The following is a 21,070-nucleotide window of genomic DNA, read 5'->3' as shown; positions in this document are numbered from 1 at the left end:
GCGTTCTTGTACTTGTTAGCTTCAGTTTCTGGTCTATTGTGTACGGGACACAAGAGGGCAGCAGCAGTCCATCATGAGAACAGAGATGATTTCTCTGCAGCCCTGTGAGAAGGAAGAATGAAACCTGCCATCTGTCGCAGAGGTTGTTTCTGCATCACAAACAAAAATTAAATTTGTAATTTTTCACACACATAAAAATATGTATGCATCAGATGAATATTTATACAAAATGTTAATATCTAGTACTTTGAGATTTCAAGAATGCATGAGTACTGTACTAAGCAAGATCATTTTCTAACGTACTTTTAGCAGATTACTAAACTTGAATTAAAAACTAAGCAATTTAGCACAGACAAAAAAATGGTCAGTCGTGGACTGAAGATGTTTATTTGGTGTACATTGAAAATTGAAAACTAGCAAACAAAACCTGATGACCTAGAACAAAGTAAGTTTAATATAAGTCAAGGCAATCTGGCTGCTCTAATTTCAGTTTTCAAAAAAAAAAAAAAAAAAGGGAAATCTTGCTCTGCAGACACACACACATTACTAACAAATGAATTCCTGAAACATCATTCTGTAGTGTAGTGTAGTGAAAACAATTTCAAAAGTGCTTCAAATATGTTAAGAAAGAAGAAAAAAAACATTACATATTGTAAATACTTGGGCAGTAAAAAGTAGATACACAGCATTTTGTGTTAAAATAAGAATATCTGACAAAATATATTTTGTTTACAAAATTTAGATAGGTGAGACTACACTTAAAGCATCTGTTAAATGGTGTTTATATATTATCATACAGGTCCATATTGCACGAGAGTCGTCGGAAAACTTGGTCCTCCCCTTGGCACAGACAGAGAGGTTGTAAGTAAATCTAGTCTGTCTCGACAGGGAATAGAAGCAAAAGATTGAATAGAAATCATACAAGCATCTTAGAGTACATGTAAGACTGAATGACACACAATACTTGGTTTTGATCTCTTTCTCTCTCCTCCGTTTTGTTCTGTCCATCCCTCTCTGTCACCAGCACTGTGTCATTTCACTGGTCCCTTGATTCATACAACAATTTGGCAGCCTAGAGACAAACGGAATAGAAAACATAATATTATGTTATAACGAGGAATCCTCTCTTAGTTATGACTAGGGCTGTGTGATACCAGGGACAGAATAATGCATGGAAGATATTGTGCTGATTAATATTACCACTGCTATGATACTGTTATTATCAGGTTTCACTGCTGATTTGAAATGTATTATTTAAAAATAATTTTAACAAACAGTTTGAGATTTTCTTCCTATTTAAACAGAATATACATATGGCTGACTTGCCTTAAATTGACTTATTTAAGGCAATGTTTTTTTTTGTTTTTTTTTTAGAGACTTATTTAATTATATTATAATATTTGGAATATATTCACAGTGATTTTGCTAGGAATATAAAATTAAACTTAATTACATAATAAATGCAATTACTGCAAATATTTCAAAGGCATCTCTGATTGGGATTTCAGTAAATATATATATATACTGCTCCGGGTGTGTGTTCACTGCTGTGTGTGTTCACTGCTGCGTGTGTGCACTTGGATGGGTTAAATGCAGAACACAAATTCTGAGTATGGGTCACCATACTTGGCTGTATGTCACGTCACTTTGTCGCTTTGTCACTTTTATATATTTTAAATACAGTGCACTCCTTTATTCACACCTACTTTATGCATGGCTGCAAGCCAGGCAGATGCGATGCGCTTGTCATCGGCAGTGTCCATGTGGAGCTGCTGTAAGTTCTGAGATCCTGGTGGCTTGTATTGAAGCATCATGCCGCTGGCTCGAAGAGAACCCCCTAAAAACAGGTCAAAGGTCAGTGGTAGGGTGTACACAAAGATTTGGGTTTATCAGATGTGATTCACATAATGCGACAGTAACATGGTGCTTAAGTGCAACTGTAATATCTCCAGCAAACATAAATGATGGGTAAACCATGAATAACATGATGTCTTGAACACCAGAAGTCTGAGGGACCATCACAATAAACATGCATATGCAGCGTTCATGAGACTGCCTTGCAAGGACACTTTTACTTACAGCCATGTCACAGGAAATGAGTGCATGCGAGGTTACTTACATCATATGAAGGGAACAACAAGGAAAACAAACTAAATGGCATATACTGTATTTTAGATGAGGAAAAATAAAAAATAAAAGAGAGATATAGAGGGCATCTGACCTTCAGATATTTGACTGTCCAGCAAGCTCGTGTACGAGCATATATCTTTCTCAATGCAGAAGATAACCAGGAAATTAAAGAAAAGAAGAGAACATTAAAAGGAAAGAAATATAGTGTATTCAAGTGTATGTATGCATCATAAGAAGCTTATATAAGATGTTTTTGAAGTCAGGTAACATGTAATTACAAAATATCTAAATAAATGGCATTTATGTGTGAATTTAAGGTGAACTGACTTCATACATTCATTAAAAATCACCTGAAAGTTATTTCAGAGAAATGTTTGATATTTTATGTTTAATGCAGTGACATTCTTAAGTGTCCAAGAAAAACTACTGGGGCTACTGGATATTGTGTATATGTCAGTTGCATAGAATTGTTAAGATCACTCAGTTCTACAGTGTAATGTTAATAGCCATCAGCATTCAGTTAAAGCAGAAATCAATGAAGCAATTGTATATTCATGTGAGTATCTGAAGATTAAAGTGTCATATGTGAAGCTTTCAAAGAATCTCTCTGTATCATATTATCAGTATTAGATCAAGTCATATTTCCATATAACATACTGTATTAACAAAATAAATCTCAGCTCATAATATTATATATTCCTTTATATCTACATGCAAGAATTTATATTTAAAAACAAACCCCAAGACCAGATTCATGCTGAAACCTCGCTTTCTTCTGAAACAGAATCGAGGCAGTAAAAGTCTTTATTGATTAGTATTACAGGAAGTTCTGAGCATCTGGAATCCACCCGGAAAACATGTCCATTATAAGTAATTTATGACAATCTAATAGGAAGACTTAATGATGCTCTATAAAAGTGGGCAGTGTGTTTCCCAGACAAACTTAGTACTCGCCAATTCCAACAACAACCATCTAGATTATTGAGGACAACTAATAAGTCTACCTGGATTTACTGTTTAGCAGCAGTGCTTTTAAATTGATTCATTTAAATTTAAAAGCTTCCACAAAAATATTAAGCAGCACTGTTTTCAACATTTATACTAATCACAAATGTTTCTTGAGTGGCAAATCAGCATATTAGAATGATTTCAGTTTGAAATCATTCAATATTCAGCATTGCGTCACAGGAATATATATATATTTTTAAATACATTCAAATAGAAAACAGTTATTTTAGATAATCTGTTCGGACTGTATTTTAGATGCAGCAAATGCAGCTTTGGCTAGCATGGTGATTCTTTCAAAGTATTTAAAAAAATTATACTGACCTTTTTAACAGTAGTTTAGGTAGCTTTGTATAAAAGCATTGATCAGATGCATACAAGTAATGCAATGTAACTTTTCAGAGAGGTTTTTTAGCATCAACAACTGTGTAGTCAGTGCTAGCAAATGTGTTTTTGCTCTTGATCTTGTCATTACATTTGGCTATTGTCAAGAGAATAGTAAAAAAAAAAAATGTTGTATTGCTGTGAAACGTTTGTCCACATAGAGCCTCACCTCCTGGGGTTGAGCCCTCAGTCAACACCTGCATACTGGAAATACGAGAGAGCTCCACTTCAAAATGACTCTCACCATCTAGGAAGAGATATCTGAAAGAAAAGAAGAGAAGAGAAGAGAAGAGAAGAGAAGAGAAGAGAAGAGAAGAGAAGAGAAGAGAAGAGAAGAGAAGAGAAGAGAAGAGAAGAGAAGAGAAGAGAAGAGAAGAGAAGAGAAGAGAAGAGAAGAGAAGAGATTCAAGACAGGATAGGTCACATTTAAAGAGGTACATTTGTGGGTTCTTACATGCATACCTGTGATTATTGGACAAACGGCAGACCATGGTCTCTGATTTCTCTGAGGAATCCACTCTGACCAGGAAAGTTCCTCCTACAATGCAAGGTTATAAAAGGCTGTAAGGTTGTGGGTGGAAAGACTTATTAATGTATTTGAAAACATCTTCTACATCAATAAAAGAGATCATTACACTGCATTAATAAACATCTTCAAACATCAATGTATGCAGATAAAATAGGCATGCATAAAATTGGGCAAAATGAGCATGCAAAATTAATATTCAATATGGGAAGAGTCTGTTAAATATAAAAAAAAAGTGAAAATCTATAAATAGTACTAATATATCAGGCATTTCTAGGCAAACACAGTGACTAAATTCTGTTTCCAGCAGCAGTTTAGTTGAGTCTCAGGTAAAGGATAACTCTTTAAGTCAGTGTACACTAAACTAAATTACGTAACATTCATACACTCTCCATGGCCTTTACTTAGCAACATCATAAACTTTAATGAGTATGCGAATGGAAAAGTGGGTATAAGTGTGTCAGTGGTTTCAAGTTAAAAGCATTTGAGTGTGTGTTTGTTCAACCCACCGGCAGTGAGCACTTTAAGCTGTTTGTCGTAAAACTCCACTTCTTTCTGTGAGATGAGGCTGCACTCCGCACACTGCCTCACCGGATCCACAAAACACATCCTGGGAAGAGCCACCTTCTGACTGCAGCATTTATCACAGAAACACCGACCGCAGCGCCGACAGTGATGCTGACATACACAGAAGAAACACTTAGTGCTTTAAATCCAACACAATTCAATCAAACACAACTGCTACAGTACAGAATAATAAAGCATTAAACATAGCATAGGATAGTTCACCCAAAATGAAAATTCTGTCATCACTTTCTCATAACAAAAAAATTACTATGGAAGGCAATGGCTACAGTCAACTGTTCAGTAACCGACATTCTTCAAAATAACTTCTTTTGCGCTTAATAGAAGAAAAAAAACTCATACAGTTTTGGAACAACATGAAGGTGAGTAAATGATGAGAGAATTGTTATTTCTTGGTGAACTATCCCTTTATCAATCATAAATAAGTGATATGACCAAAATCTAAATTACAGTTATAATCATAATAAATCAAATTACAGTATGAGAAATTTTATATCATGGTCTACTAATACTCTAATGATTGGTAGTTGATATAGTTATAAAGTTACTTGGTAAGATGTGTAAAGTGTTATCTCTGAGGAAAGGGGATTTTACAATTTGATGTATGTGAATTCTTTTTTTTTTTTTTTTTTTTTTTTATGGATTGAATTAAGCCCTTACCCTAAATCATATAACCACAAAGACAGAGATTCAGACACATAACAAAGTCAGGAAGAACAGGGAAGCAAAAAAAGAGACAAAAGGAAACAGGAAGGAAACTTGCAATGGCATATTACTGCAAAACTTAAAACAAAGACATTAAAAAAACAATAAAAAAAAACTGCTAAAGCTTAAGGAAGAGATTCAAAAAGGGCCATTCACACATACACACAGATTTGAAGCAACATCTGAAGCTGGTAGAAGTCAATCAATTACATTTCTCAGCAGTTATTGTAGGGATGTGACAAAACTGAATGAACAGTGACAAAATGAAGCAATTACCAAAATGAGGGAAACTCACATACAGACATATACAAATATAAATATGTTTTTTTTTTTCTTCAATTCAAATTGTCAAATGACAAATGTGAAATGCTATTTTTCCATCAATATATCCCATTTGTTATCAGATTTTCAAAAGTTACACACAAAGACCATCAATAAAACTAGGACATCCAGATGTAAGGCCACTTATGAGCAACAATACAGCCACTTGTCAACTTTAAATTCAACGGGGACTTGTCACTTGAAATTACTCCTGACACATGAAGGGTCAGCTTACCTTCCTGGTGATGAAGTCAAACTTAGTGTCACACTGCATACATCTGGGGCACTAAGAGAGGACAAGAATGAAAAATAACCTTTATAACGCAAATATAAGAAAAATCAAACACATTTATAACTCTATATATGTTGCACAAGTCAATAACATTTCATAAGAAAGTTGTGGCAAAACATCCGTTTTGGTAAAGTCATCTGACACCAACCGCAGCAACCCAGAACAAACTGTTTAAATACAGAAGAAGAAAAAACAGTTCAGGTCTGATCACATTTTGATGTCTAAGCATTTAATACATATTCTTGCCAACACAGCCCTAAATACCATTAGCAGCTGTGTAACTGATTAACATGCTTACATAATATAGTACACCTTTGTGCTCCTCCCTCAAAGATCAAAATACAAAAGATTTGACTCATCTTAAAGTTTACAGTAGTGTGCTTACAGTAGAGATCTGTGGGGCAAGGTACTTCACCAGAATAAACATTAAAATACACATACACATTTAGTGTGGTAAATTGTTTGCTAAACCCATGTAAAGCATGGTAAAACTTAATATGTATCACAATAATGAGGTCAACAGTGCATGTCCACCTTTTAAGCAGCCTTGGTTCTGTGAGTATTTTCCCACAGGGATTTCTTAAAACGTCTTGACTTAATCTTTGTTTAATCACAACATTACAAACTTTGATTTGAAGGGTAAAAAAGTATGAGAAAATTGGCCATTGACTTTCATAGTATCCATGGCTATCAGTAACTGCTTGGTTACCAACATCCTTCAAAAAAAATGTTCTTTTGTGTTCAACAGGAGAACGAAAGTCATACAGGTTTGGAACGACATAAGGGCGAGTCGATGACCAAAAAAAAAAAAAAAAAAAAATTCAAAATATACTATGTAAGATTATTTATGCATTTGTGCGTAAGCGGTTTTTGCATACATCCGAATATTATTAACAAGTGGGCGTGACCTAATATTTGACAGTCGCTTTTCCGCCATACAGAAACATTGCACAAAGTTTGTTTCATGACAAACGCCCCAAATATTAAACATTTAACCATATGAAGAGTTTAGACTGTGGTTGCCCATAGTCGGGGATGTTCGCTCATATACACATTCTAAAAACCACAGTTATGCATTCATTTACATGCATCTGCGATCAAATCTGTTCCAAAGATACAAGTCTGGTAATCTTTTTTGTTTGTTTGTTTATAACACCATCTGAGAAACTTACAAAAATATTTTCCACTAGCTCTTAGTGCATTAAGCAAACAACGCCCAAAGACAGAGACAGACCAACCACAGCATCATCATAGCCATAATCTATGATCAGTATTTACTACCTCTTTGTCCGGAACCCACTGCGGCTCGTCCAGGGAGAACGGACTGTTGAAAGCGCCGTTCTCCGGTAGCATGCGGAGTCCGCTCGGGCTCCGGACGAGCTTTTTGCCGTCAGGCACCGCGGACATGTTTGTGTTTATGAGTGCGCAGCTGAAGAACAGTAGAGACATCAGCAGCACCACCAGCCACACAGACACACCTTCAGCATAAGAGTCCTTCATCTCGCTAGAATAATAACAATAATAGCTTAAATATTAGCATCTAACTATACACAATTTTTCCTAAATCCTATCAGTGTTTGTGCATCTAAAGTATCCAAAAAAACCCTAAAAAATATTATTTAAAAAAAAAAAAAAAAAAAAAAAAAAAAACTGAATGCCAAAATGCATCAGATTAAAGCTAAGTGAAACATTCAAATAAGCCAATACTTAAAACAAATGTTTTATTTTAGAAATGCCTTAAAAATATATATCGGTAACTGTGATTTACAAAGTTGACGGCACCCACATACAGCGAAAGTATAAAAGTCCCTGATTTTATAATAAGAGTCCTCTTCATTTTTTTATTATTATTATTAATAATATTTTTTTTTTTAATTGGTTATTATTATTATTAACAACGACAACAATAATGTACACAGTTTAAAAAAATGTGTGACATTTTCAGAGAACTGTGCATGCCCCGTCTTTCATGGCCCTGTCCATTTTCATTTACTTTACAATATATATATATTTTTTTATCTTTTTACAATTCTCAACGCTTTTAAAACCTGAAATAAAAGGAAATATCATTATAGCATGTAACTGAATATCGATTTATTTTATTTATTTATTTATTTTTAAGTTTGCCGTGGTCTGATGTGCTTTGGCAGAAGAGATCAGTGATCTCAGTGTGTGTTCGAGCGCAATGAAAGTGCCACCGTGGCCTTTAAAACACGAACCCATATTATTATTTCAGTTTCAGCAGCTCGTGTTTTTCTTAACCTGCATTACAGCGTGTGTTCAAATGTAAATACACACTAGCACGCTATCGGTACACATGTATTCAGGTGTGTTTTAGTCTAAGTGTTCAATCTGGATCACCGCAGAGGGAAGAGAGAGGAGATCTCCAGAGCAAAACTCCTCCTGTCCAAAAACAACATGTTCTCCAAATTCACCTCCATCCTACAGCACGCTGTCGAGGCGGTAAGAGCTTTTAAAACTACATCTGACCGTATTTAAATGACTGTTTGACTAGGAAAATGTGAAAGTGAGAGTCGGTTAGTGTTGATGTGCTGAAGGCCTGTTAGCCAAACACATGAGCTAACCGCTTGTGTAATTAATAACAGATCACAGACAAAACATCTGAAACTGTTTTAACTGTCTCCTCGCGTGTGTTTAAGGGTGTATTTCCGCTCGATTGTCGTTTATTGTGTTTTTATGATTGGTCGGGACATATTAAGCCTTTGTTGGCTGTATAGTTTAGCAGCTGAGCTAAATCTTGCGCAATTCTCGGCTGGTTTTGGCTAAAGGTCTTTATGCACGCGAACCTTTAGGGGTTTTAATCAATTTAAAGTGATATTTATAATGTTTTCTAAGATATATTGGTTATATAATGTGAAATGTACGTTAAACTAATCAGCGTTAGCCAGTTAGCATGCTAGCAGCTCATTTGCAGGATGTAAACAAAACGGCTGTTACTATGACACGCGAACAAAAGTACGATTAGCTTTACATTAATTTACATGATAACATTTAAATGTACGTATTCAAATATATGTATGAATGTTCATACAATGTTCATAAAAACTGTGTATTTTGTTAATACACAGTGTCCCAAAAAGCGTTTTATAAACACAGTTGTACGAATGTCATAACATTAGATGATAAAATGTCAACACAAGTTTGCGTTTATTTGGAAGATAGATCGCTCAATTACTCTTTTTATGTAAAATGTTTCTCAAAAAGAAGTTTGTTAGGTTCTAAATAATAGATTCACTGTTCAAAATGAAGATAAAATGTATTGTGACACTTTTGTTTGTTTGTTTGAAATGTTAGTGAATCATGTTCATAATTTATTTTGTGACAATTTTGTGAAATTACAGCAAAAATGAATTAAAACAGTTAATAATTCAGCAAAACAACAATTAAAAGTAACTGATAAAAAAGTTTTATCAAAGATATAATTTTGAGAAAAGCAACATTTGCAGAGTAACAGTTTGCAGAGGACAATTTATTTATTTGTTTGTTTAATACAGTGTCTTTCAGACGTAAATGTCCAAATCTTTCAGGGGCCATTGTAGTATACACTATTGTAACATAGTTTTTCACACACATGCTTTGTTGCTTTAAAATACATGTAGTAGGCATTTATTTCATTTATTTATGTTTGTTTTGTTTTGTTATGTTGTGTAATTCAGCTTGCGCCATCACTGCCATTGCAAGAGGACTTTGTCTATCATTGGAAGGCCATCACACATTATTACATAGAAACCTCAGGTAAGAGCTGCAGTGATAGTCAGTCTTGCTTATTGGTCTTTTTTTTTTACACCAAAGAACCATATGTCTTCATCATCTGTTCATGTTTTTGTAGATGACAAAGCCCCAGTGACAGACACCAACATTCCCTCACATCTGGAGCAGATGCTGAATATTCTGACCCAGGAGGAGAGGGAGAGAGAGTCAGGAGAGACGGGACCCTGTATGGAGTATCTTCTCCATCACAAGATCCTGGAGACGCTCTACACCCTGGGCAAAGCAGATGTGAGTGTTTTACTTAGAATTAGTGCTGGTTTCTATCAGTCTAACCACTAGGCCACGGCTTCCCTTCCCTTTGTTAAATGTTGACAAATGCACACCTGTGACCGCACTATTAATTCTAGAAGATATTATGTTGTTTGCTAGCCATTAACCATTCAGTGGCATAGAAGGGCTTTCTATATATATTTCTTTCAAGGTACGTGGAATACTACAGTAATGTAGAAATACTTTACCATTTAAATAACATATCATTATTTTAATTGTTATAATAGTAGTATTCAGTTTTGCTCACATTTGAGATAAAAAAAAATCTAAGACTATGTTAACCCATTGGCCTATGCGATAATTTTAATTTTGAGCTTTTGCAAGATCTGCAAACTTTGCCTACTGACAGTATTAATGGTGTGCAATAAATGTTACAAAAGATGTCTGCTGTTCTTTTTAACTTTCTATTCATCAAGAAATCCTAAAAAAATTGTGTAATGCTTTACACAAAAAAATTAATCTGTACAACTGTTTTCAACATTGATGATAAAGAGAAATGTTTCTTGAGCAGCAAATCAGCATATGAGAATGATTTCTGAAGAATCTGAACACTGAAGAGTCATGAAACTGAAAATTTAGTTTTGCCATCACATAAATAAATGACATTTCAAAATATACTTAAATAGAAAACAGTTAAATCGTAAAAATAATTTTCAATATTACTGTTTATTGGATTTCTGTTTGAATAAATGCAGCTTTGATGAGCAAAAGAGACTTCTTTCAGGGACATTAAAAATCGAACCACCCCAAACTTTTGAATGGTGGTGTAAACTAAATGATTGTAAACTAAATGGTTTTCTTAATACCTGTGAATCATTGATTAAAGTACCAGTAAAGCGATAATTAAAGTTTTGTTTATGTCTTTTTGTTTTGTTTTTGTCACTCCTGTGTGCTCCTCCTTAGTGCCCTCCTGGTATGAAACAGCAGGTTCTGAGTTTCTACACCAAGCTGTTGGGTCGAATTCGCCAACCACTCCTGCCTCACATCAACGTGCACAGACCTGTACAGGTGACCAGAATTACAGTTTTAAACTTTTTTGCACTTTAAATGTAAAAAAAAAAAATGGCCATCAAAGCCACCATGCATGATGTATCTGATTGTGTTTCCTCAGAAACTGGTCCGCCTGTGTGGAGAGGTTCTGGCTGCTCCTACAGAGAATGAAGAGATCCAGTTTCTGTGTACCGTCTGTGCCAAACTTAAGCAGGACCCTTACCTCGTCAACTTCTTCCTTGAAGTGAGTGATTGAGATATATGGGATCTGCTTGTGTATAGGCGTATAGGCACAGTGGTTATATCTCCCATTGGCATGTCTCCATGTGTTTCTCCAGAATAAGAATAAAAAGTTGGAGGCTGCTAAAGACGGTGGAGCTGATTTGGTGAAAAAGGATCCATCTTCTCCTGATACAGGACAGAACCAAAAGCAAAATCCCAGTCTGGTCACATCTGCACTCAAAGAAGCAGCAGCCTGTCAAGCCACCAGCCCAGGGGAAGCTAGTCCATCCTCCGTCCACACTACACTGCCAAACAGCGACAACTACAACCTAGTCAGCTCACTTCTTAACCTCACTAAGAGTCCAGTAAGTTTAGCTCTTAGTCTCTGACACAAGACAGGCTGTCCTGATGATTCTGATTCTTTGAGTATTAACTGATCTTGTCTCTTTCTCAGGATGGGCGTATTGTGGTGAAGGCATGCGAGGGACTGATGCTGATAGTCAGTTTGCCTGAGCCAGCTGCAGCCAAATGCCTCACAGAGAACACCGAACTCAGTCAACTTCTCACGGACCGGCTGGCACAATTCTACCGGGCCCTTCCCCAGTCCATGGACCCTCTTGACATTGAAACTGTGGAGTCTGTAAACTGGGGGTACATGATTTTCTAATCCAATACTTATGTTGTATTGTTAATACTTATGTTTTAAGCGTAATACTAAAATAAATATAATTTTTTCTTAATAAATATTTTTAATAATATTTTTAGTCTGTATTTTTATTTTGTGCATGTATTTATAAAAAATAATATGATAATAATAATATTTATTATTATTATTATATATCTTTACTGTTTATTATATATTTTGACCAAACAGACTTTCTTGCCAGTTCAATTTAAAATGTTTAATGAAAGAAGTATAATGCATATAATTTTTCTACTAAATATAGAATGTAATGTTTTATGCATGTTTTCTGTTTTCTACATTTAATTTAAATCAAAGACTAAACAGTTAATATAGAAAATTTAAATAGCTGTACGCATTTAGATGATTGTGATCATTAAGATGATGATTTATTTTTTATTGCCACTTGCCAGCAAAATCATCACAAATATATTATGAATATTTACTACATTGCCTAAGATTCATGGAACTGTTTTGAATGTTTATTGAGAGTCTGTGTATTTGTAGGTTGGATGTGTATAACCTAAAAGAAGATGCTGTAGCTTTTGCAGGCAAACGTGCACTTATTTCTTTCCTATCGTGGCTGGACTATTGTGATCAGCTCATCAAAGAGGCACAGAAGGTAAAGACAATTCAATCAAAAACCAGAAAATGAGTAAACATTGAGTCATGCTCAGACTGTCTGTCTGCAAATTGCAAGAACATATAAATGGAATTTTTTTTCTGAATCAGATGATGAAAATTTGCAGATTGAGTAGTTGTTTTTGTAACATGTTTGTGTTTTGCTCCTCTGTAATGTTAGACGGCTGCTGCAGTTCTGGCTCGGGCCGTGAGAGAGCGATTCTTTGTTGCCATAATGGAGCCTCAGCTAATGCAAACGTAAGTTATGGAAGCTATCTCAGGTTTGTTTACTAGTCTCACATTCTTTGCAATTGCAGCAGCAAGTTGTTTCTTTTCTCACATACATTTTTTCGTACTTTCTCATTTTTGACTCATTCCAGGTCAGAGGTTGGCATTCTGACATCAACAGCCCTGTTAAACAGGATCATCAGACAGGTGACTTCAGAAGCCCTGCTTCAGGAGACCGTCTACTTCCTGTTGGGGGAGGAAACAGGACCAGAGACACCTGTCGGCATTACCCAGCATCCCCTGAGACACAGACTCATAGAACATTGTGACCACTTGTCAGATGAGGTAACCCTGGCTGCCATGACTGCATTAATCAATGCATTTCATCCTCCTTAGACTATATTACATATAGAAATATATAAATATTTATGTGAATATAAATGTATAGGTAAGTCTCATATTATCATTGGATGGACAACTCCTTATAGATCTTCTGCCGCAGTTTTAATGATTTTATATTCATGTATTTCTGGTTCTGTGTCTGGCTGTAGATAAGCATCATGACCCTACGGCTCTTTGAGCATCTGCTGCAGAAACCATGTCAGCACATTCTGCAGAACCTGGTGCTGCGCTGCTTGGAAGAACGCAACTACATGGAGAACAAACAGCCAGAGGAACGAGAGGAGCGCGAACACATGGAGAATGGCCAACCACATGACGCCGTGTAAGAGCTGCTGCCCCCGCTGCTGCTAAACTTCCAGATCGTTCTGATCGTTCTAGAACATGCAAGATCAATAAGCACTCATTGCACTGCAATTTCTGAATGAATAAAACTTAATTGCAAGTCAACCAATGTGATACTTTTTAAATTTGTTTTGGTTGTTGGATGTTGTATAATGATACTGTTTGTGAAGGGATTTAGAGGTTTTGATTAATTAAAGGTGAAGTGTGTAATTATTTCTATGTGTAGACATCTTAGACTTTTAATTAAGACTTTTTAATCTTAATATAATTTATAATTTAAGCCATTAGGAGACTGACTTCCCCTAAAAACTTTAACACTGAGTCTCTGTGACACTTTAACAATGCTCTGTTTGTTTGAGTGTGCATTGTAACATACCAACATTATCACGACCAATGCACTGAATTTAAGACAGAATTATCGGTTTGGTGATCAGTGGCAAACGGGGAGAGTGTTTGGGAAAACCTGCTTGACAACAGTCAAATTACACACTTTACCTTTAAATGAATGCATAATACAACAGCATTTCATGCATTGAGAAATGAACGAGCAAGCAATAGTACATTTATTCTGATTCAGATTTTGTTTTGATTGGAGAGGATTGCTGATAACAGCATTTAAAAGACACTGTTCAAGAAGTAGTTAGTAATAATAATTTGATCAAACAATTCTTCTGAATAACATAAGTCTAATTCATCAAAAATGTGCCAGACATGAATCCATAGTATAATATAAATGGGACTATGTTGCGAAAACTATATTATGGTAGCACTGCACTACACTTTATTCCTTTAATAATTTTGCTGTAGTGATGCTTTATTCTGTAGCCTACTTAATTTTTGTTCTTAGATCATCTCTTGTGTATCTTCAGAGATCAAAACCGCTCTATCTGTGAGATGTAGCATGCATGCAATCATCTGATTATATTGCTTTGTTTTGTTTCCTCAGAGATCTTGAAGAAGACCCGCTGTTCTCAGATCTTTCCCCTGATAACAGACTCTCCAGCCCTGATTGGTTAAGCTGCTCTCCACCACCAAGCACAGAACACACAAAGCCTGATGGGAAGACGGAGGTTCACAAAATAGTTAACAGGTACTGCAGGACACCCTTCCATGGCACGTCTGACCAGCTGTGATGTGCCAGATTTATGAATCTGTGACAAGATAAAAACTTTCCAGATAAAAATTTAGTGTGCTTTTCCTGTAGTTTCCTGTGTTTGGTGCCTGATGAAGCAAAATCATCCTATCAGGTGGAGGGCACGGGCTATGACACCTACTTAAGAGATGCACACAGACAGGTGAGAAATAAATCAAATAGAAAGAACAAAACAGTGAATGTTCGATGTATTCCATAGCTTTAGTTCACCATTGCTTTACAAATGTTAGCTCTCGTAGCATGTGATAATTATATGATTTTACAAATGTGACCCTGGACCAGAAAACCAGTTATAAGGGTAATTTTTTAATTGAGATTTATACATTGGAAAGATGAAAAGATAAGCTTTCCACTGATGTATGGAAATCTGACAATATCTGGCCAAGATACAACTATTTGAAAATGTGGAATCTGAGGGTGCAAAAAAATAAAAAATATTGAGAAAATCGCCTTTAAAGTTGTCCAAATGAAGTTCTTAGCAATGCATATTACTAATCAAAAATTAAGTTTTGATATATTTATGGTAGGAAATTTACAAAATATCTTCATGGAACATGGAAAAATCAATAATTTTGACCCATACAGTGTATTTTGGCTATTGCTACAAATATACCATATTCTACATTCCCAATACTCCATGGTAACAAATGTATATGAGATAATGATAAGATTAAGAAAATATAAAATCAGCACTCTGGTGTTACTAATACAGTATTTTGTATGTAATATTTTTATTTTATTATTTGAATTTTTTTTTAAAACTTTGATTACGGTATTTTGAATATATTTTGTGTTATTCATTCATGGGATTAAGTTGAGGGTTTACAGACCTACATAAATAAAATAATTAACAAGTAAAAGTATGCTACAATTATTATAAGAGTTATTATAATACATTAAAGAATAAAAAAAAAAGGTTTTGTGGTGCTATAAAAATCTCTGTTTATTTGAGCATGCATTGCAACATGCTAACATTGTCACAACCAATGGAGTGAATTAATCTGTTTGGCAACCAATGGCACGATTATATCATCATTATTATAATGTTACAAAAATAATTGTGAATTTATTGTTATATATTTTCCTAATCACATCAGAAGTTTGCAGTGAATATGTTTTTTTGGGGGATGCATATTCAAATACTCTTGAAGTGACACTGATGTTGCCAATACAGTATTATTGCTGCAATGTGAGTGTTTTTTTTATATATATATATTTTCCTCTTAAAATGTGATTATCATCGTATTTGGTTGTATGTTGACAGTTTCGGGACTATTGTGGAGTTTGTCAGAGGTGGGACTGGCGTAGCAGTCCAAAACCCTTTGAGAAGTGTAATCTGGACAGTCCTTTTTTCGAAGGACACTTCCTCAAAGTGTTGTTTGACAGAATGGGGCGAATCCTCGATCAGGTGTGTGAACCTAAGATGTTTACTAATATGTGTCAACATGACAATATCCCAATATCTATATATATGTAGCTTCAAAAGATACAGAATATAGTGCACGATTATGTACTACTACTATCATACTTGTATAGTGTTTTTGTCATTTTAGGGCTCATTCACTTTCATTACATAGTTTATACATTTTATATTTGTTTAAGCAATCCTAAAGTCAGTGTTGGATGCCCTGCTGATGTCTCTCTTGGTCTCTCTGTCTCCATCCAGCCGTATGATGTTAACCTGCAGGTGACGTCTGTGTTGTCTAAGCTGTCTCTGCTGCCTCATGCTCATCTTCACGAGTACCTGCTGGATCCGTACATTAACCTGGCGCCAGGCTGCAGGTCTCTCTTCTCAGTCATCGTCAGGGTACGTCTAATGTCCTCCACACTGAATCGCTACTGTAAACACAATTAGTGCCAATCAAAATGATCCTAGCTCTGCAGTTCTCAAGGAGCAAACCTGCCCTTTTTAATGGACTGCTTCATATAGCATGTTAAACATACAGCATTATATAATTATTCGCTATCCTTTGATGATGACCATATTAGATTGTTGTTGGATGGTTTAAATGAAACTGACTCTAACAGGATTAATTTAGGTTATATTTTTTTAATTTAGACTCCTCTTAGACTGTTAATCCCATTGTTTATATGGATGCTTTGATCAGGTGGTTGGCGATCTGATGTTGAGAACTCACCGCATTCCTGATTTCACCCCTAAACTCCTGTTGGTGAGGAAGAGACTACTGGGACTTGAGCCAGAGGGAATGAGGTAAGGCTTAGCTGCATGTATGTGTATTTGCATAAAACAGTGTTAATGTTTCCTAATCGTAAAGCAATGTGACTATATTGTGATTCACTATATAAACATTGTATGTATTGTGCAGCCTCAAAATAGATTATTTCTTTGCTGAGTATCTGTTTTTCTGTGATCAAGAGGTTCATCTTTGTCCTACAGCGTTGATCACGTGACATTGCTCGAAGGGGTGATTGTTCTGGAGGAGTTCTGCAAAGAGCTTGCGGCTATCGCTTTTGTGAAGTTCCATGCATCCACCTCCACTTCCCCCTGATCCCCTCACAACTGTGCACAGGACACAAACAGATGAATAACAGACGAAAGGGGGCGGATGTCACAGGAACGACAAACCTAACTGCACTCATCCCTCAGCGCAGACTGCTGCCTGCGGCAGGACTCGCATTCAAGGATGTTTCATTCGCGTTATCTCTGGGATGTTTCCATAACTCTGACTGAGCGTACTGTTCTAAATGCACCAGAGAGGAGAATTTCGTAATGAGAATTGTGACTTTCGTGGAACTGCCCATCTGGAGAGGATTTTGTAGCATTGACGTAAAGAAAAAAAGTATAAAACTTCATAACTTAATGCCAAAAAATTCGGTTCAAATGTACAAAATGATATAGACTTAAATTCGATTTAAGTAATGAAAACATATAGTAAGTAAAAAGAAAAAAGCTGATTGTGCTAAATTAAATATTTAATTATTAATTATTGTTTGTCATTTGCAGTATCAAAGATACTGTCATCTGTTCTCTGTTCCTCTGAGAAAAATAGTGCTGATGATACAAATATCAAATGCAACAAAAGTTAATTTGTAATGAAAAATTACAATTACTCAGGATTCAAAGTCTATCTGTTTTTAAATAATTGGAGAACCAGAAAATTTGCTAAATTTTAAGTGAATCCTCTTTTTTTTTTTTTTTTCTGGTAGCGTTTGTCAACTCTTTTCTTTTAAGTGGACAGAAAGCAATGCGGTCTGGATTGATTTGAGATTGGGCACATTTGCACTCAAACCGGTTTCCACCGGTGCATCCCCAGAGAGCTGTTCATCCTTTATGTTCCTGACAGTGTTCCTAAATCATTTTAGTTGTTAAACTTGACATGTTGTGTGTGTGCCTTGGTCTCAGCTAGACAGTAGCTGTGTCCTTCATCCTGTATCGTCACATATTTATTATAGATTTAAAAGATCATTTTAAAGGAATAGTTCATCTAACATAACAATGATAATGTACTGCATTTGTCCTTATGTTGTTGAAACCCAACATGCAATGGATGTACCTGAAATAGTGATAGACACAAAAAAGTACCCTAAAAATGATTCATTTAATTTGTGCTCTTTATGCCAAGTTGTCTAAAGCAATTGCGATAGATTTGTGTGAACCAATAAGGGAAATTTCATAACTCAAGATTTTCAGTGAATGAGTTTTATTTCAGTCTGTTTCTCAAACAGAGCTGTTGTACAATTAGGAAGACTTGGAATATAATGCATGAGTAATATTATACATTTATTTGAGCTTTTTTAAGGCTTGGTATCAAACATAATATGTGAATGGAATTATAAGAAAGAATATGGTTCGGAACAACATTAGGGTGAGTAAATTATGACAAAATGTAATATTTTTAGGTGAACTATTCCTTTTAAAGCTCAGAAACGATCAGCTGGTTTAGAGTTTAGCTGCTTCCTTACAAGGGATCTTTAACATTGTATGTTTGCATTATGTGGCAGTGTGGTATTATACCAGCAATAGTGTTATTCATCAGGCTGCTCTCTTCATCTGCTCCTGCTCTTTGTAAAGGACATGCTGTGCTAAATGCACACCGTGTACATTTGGCAAAGAAGGGGCACAGCTTGAAGTAGGGTTGGGTTTTTTATTTTATTTTTGGACGGCTGGCTTCCAGGGCCTTCTCACAATGCCTTGGCATCTTGGCTATATTTAACAATCTTTACAGGGTTTAGATTAATGTATCGCAATCATTACTTTGCATTTTTCCATCCATAATATATGAGTATATTTAAAGTGGCATCGAGTGAAGATTTGCATTTATTTTCAAAAATTGCACACTAGTGTCTGTTTATGCATTTTACGTGTCTGTCTTTTTAATTTTATTTTCTTTAAAACCAAAGGATGTATCATCACAGGAGCAACATGACTGCTTCAGAGAGAAAGAAAAATAATGCATCTCTTCCTTTTTTTTTATTCTTGATCATGCACATTTTATACCGAGTTCAGAACTGTGTATATACACGAATGTACAGTTATAACAGTAGTGATGTCTGGTGTGAAATGCATGCGAGGTCGTATCTCTTAATATGCAGCAGAGGAAAGCATATTCCTTCTCTATCTGACCTTCCATTGTTTTTTAGGTTTTTTTTTTTAGTTTTTTTTTTTTTTTTTGTCTTCTTTTGCCTATTTATGGGGATATTTGTGATGCCTTATTTTAAATGCAGTAATTGGTTAATAGCCTATAACCTCTGCATTCTTGGTTTTGAGTTATACATCTAAGAACAATTGGTCTTTATTTTACTGTCCATTTTATTTTATTTTAAAAAAGTTGTAAAGCAATGTATTCCATTGGTTAAAATAATTCTAAGCTTTCTGCTGTAAACTTATTTTTGTTTTCTCTGAATATGTAATTCATCTGCTTCGACCCAATCACTGTTCTGCTTGACTGATTTATTCCCGTCACTTGTACAGATGTAGTTCACTCGTTTGTCAGGGGGGATCTTCTGTTGAATTTGAACACCACTGCCATGGTGTCACAATGTGACACTTTTTGAAGAAAAAGAAAGTTAACCAGTTACCATTTTAGGGATGAAATGTCATGTGATCTCAGTTGCTTGATTCTGCTGGGCCTGTAAATCTCTTTAAAGAGGTTTGCTGTGTCCTGTGGCTTACTTTTAATTTGTTTCACTCCGTCCTAATTAAAACAGTTGCTTTCTTCAAATTTGTTATTGATTGGTTTTGATGTGCAGTTTATTCTGACAAAACTGAATGTTTTTGCATTGTTGTGTATTGCTAATATTTCATTTCAGAAGATGCAGATGGGATGTGGGTCTCTCCCAGTATAAATCGAACATTTTCTGAACTCCCGTTTGACTCTCACGGTGGATGAAGTTTGTGGAGCTGGTGTATTTAGCTGTTACAAGAGGGCAACACAACCGGTTAGTTCAGATTATGAGTTTCATTTCATTTCACAGTGGTGGGCCAGCTTATGTTCTAAACTCACAGGCTGATGCAGATGGCCCGTGGGCTGTAGTTTGGACCTTCATTCTTGCAAATTTTCACTCCCAAAACTATACAGCGTGTCCGTGGCCATTGAAAATGTTTCCACCAGAAAGAGGAGCTGTCTCAACTGGTTAATTGTACAGGTATCACTATTCATAGGGTAAAGGAGGGGTTGAAATTAGGAGGGATTTGATTAAAAAAAAAAAAAAAAAAAAAGGTCACTTCACAGGTGAAAAAAATGGAGTTCATAAAAAAAGAGAAAAAAGTAGGCAAACAATGATGTGCACTGATTCATTTTGCAAAATAAGTCACTTTTATTCCATCTTGACTTTAAACCAAGTATATACAATCAAAATGATTACACAATTTTAATAATTTTTATTGTTTTTTAAATAATTTTACTATATGTGATAATACTTAGTAGCCTACTTTTTATTTTTAATAATAATGTGAATAATAACAACATGTATGTTCACATTTTGATTAACTTTAATATTCACCATGTTGCATTCTAACATTGTGGTTATCAGTAAAACTTTTAGGTTGCTCAGATGGTTTGTGTTTTAAGTTTAAAGGGGTCATATGACTTTGCTAAACAATAACATTATTTTGTGCATTTGGTGTAATGCAATGTGGTTTAAGATTCAAAAAACATTATTTTCCACATACTGTACATTATTGTTGCTCCTCTATGCCCCGCCTTTCTGAAACGCGTAAATTTTTACAAAGCTCATCATTTTGAAAAGCGAGGTGTGCTCTGATTGGCCAGTTATCCAGTGCGTTGTGATTGGCTGAATACCTCAAGTGGGTGACAGAAATGTGATGCCGTGTCCCAGCACGACCAGACAAAAAGAATAAAACCCATTATAAATGAGGCATTTGTTGCATCCAGTGGGGACATAATTACTGATTATAATGCATCGTGTTGCATCGCGCCACGTAAACATAAAACCATG

General features: G+C 35.3%; 2 protein-coding genes across 4 annotated transcripts; one reads left to right on the top strand and one right to left on the bottom strand.

Moving 5' to 3' along the window:
* Positions 1–371: 371 nt before the first annotated feature.
* On the bottom strand, positions 372–7,463 carry LOC109061463 (zinc finger FYVE domain-containing protein 21-like). Of its 2 annotated transcripts, XM_042737469.1 has the most exons (8): positions 7,230–7,463; positions 5,892–5,942; positions 4,555–4,723; positions 3,982–4,057; positions 3,689–3,780; positions 2,222–2,272; positions 1,707–1,837; positions 372–1,072 (listed from the first exon to the last, which is right to left on the bottom strand). In XM_042737469.1, the coding sequence occupies exons 1-8, from the start codon at positions 7,446–7,448 to the stop codon at positions 1,037–1,039; spliced, it is 825 nt and encodes a 274-aa protein (XP_042593403.1). In that variant the 5' UTR covers positions 7,449–7,463; the 3' UTR covers positions 372–1,036. The 2 variants fall into 2 exon arrangements, with proteins under 2 accessions (XP_042593403.1, XP_042593404.1); XM_042737470.1 differs by lacking the exon at positions 2,222–2,272.
* A 644-nt stretch (positions 7,464–8,107) lies between these two features.
* LOC109061487 (FHF complex subunit HOOK interacting protein 2A-like) lies at positions 8,108–19,833 on the top strand. Of its 2 annotated transcripts, none has more exons than XM_019078591.2 (17): positions 8,108–8,411; positions 9,626–9,704; positions 9,799–9,968; positions 10,914–11,018; positions 11,122–11,244; positions 11,339–11,587; positions 11,677–11,873; positions 12,412–12,526; positions 12,707–12,783; positions 12,906–13,098; positions 13,305–13,477; positions 14,444–14,587; positions 14,702–14,792; positions 15,915–16,058; positions 16,317–16,457; positions 16,759–16,862; positions 17,049–19,833. In XM_019078591.2, the coding sequence occupies exons 1-17, from the start codon at positions 8,367–8,369 to the stop codon at positions 17,158–17,160; spliced, it is 2,262 nt and encodes a 753-aa protein (XP_018934136.2). In that variant the 5' UTR covers positions 8,108–8,366; the 3' UTR covers positions 17,161–19,833. The 2 variants fall into 2 exon arrangements, with proteins under 2 accessions (XP_018934136.2, XP_042593402.1); XM_042737468.1 differs by having other exon boundaries at positions 17,028–19,833.
* Positions 19,834–21,070: the final 1,237 nt, after the last annotated feature.

The sequence above is a fragment of the Cyprinus carpio genome, chromosome B13, assembly GCF_018340385.1.
Source record: "Cyprinus carpio isolate SPL01 chromosome B13, ASM1834038v1, whole genome shotgun sequence".
Taxonomy (NCBI): domain Eukaryota; kingdom Metazoa; phylum Chordata; class Actinopteri; order Cypriniformes; family Cyprinidae; genus Cyprinus; species Cyprinus carpio.
The sequence above is the reverse complement of the archived record's forward strand: the minus strand, read 5'-3'. Positions and strand labels throughout refer to the sequence as shown.

Excerpts from the sequence above, each read along its gene's own strand:
- LOC109061463 (XM_042737469.1), bottom strand. The coding sequence starts at position 7,448 with ATGAAGGACTCTTATGCTGAAGGTGTGTCTGTGTGGCTGGTGGTGCTG. Across the intron at positions 3,781-3,981 it reads CGTTTGTCCAATAATCACAG|ATATCTCTTCCTAGATGGTG; the intron begins GTATGCATGTAA and ends CTTTTCTTTCAG. Across the intron at positions 1,073-1,706 it reads GGCTTGCAGCCATGCATAAA|GCTGCCAAATTGTTGTATGA; the intron begins GTAGGTGTGAAT and ends GTTTGTCTCTAG.
- LOC109061487 (XM_042737468.1), top strand. The coding sequence starts at position 8,367 with ATGTTCTCCAAATTCACCTCCATCCTACAGCACGCTGTCGAGGCG. Across the intron at positions 12,784-12,905 it reads GAGCCTCAGCTAATGCAAAC|GTCAGAGGTTGGCATTCTGA; the intron begins GTAAGTTATGGA and ends GACTCATTCCAG. Across the intron at positions 16,863-17,027 it reads CTTGAGCCAGAGGGAATGAG|AGGTTCATCTTTGTCCTACA; the intron begins GTAAGGCTTAGC and ends TCTGTGATCAAG.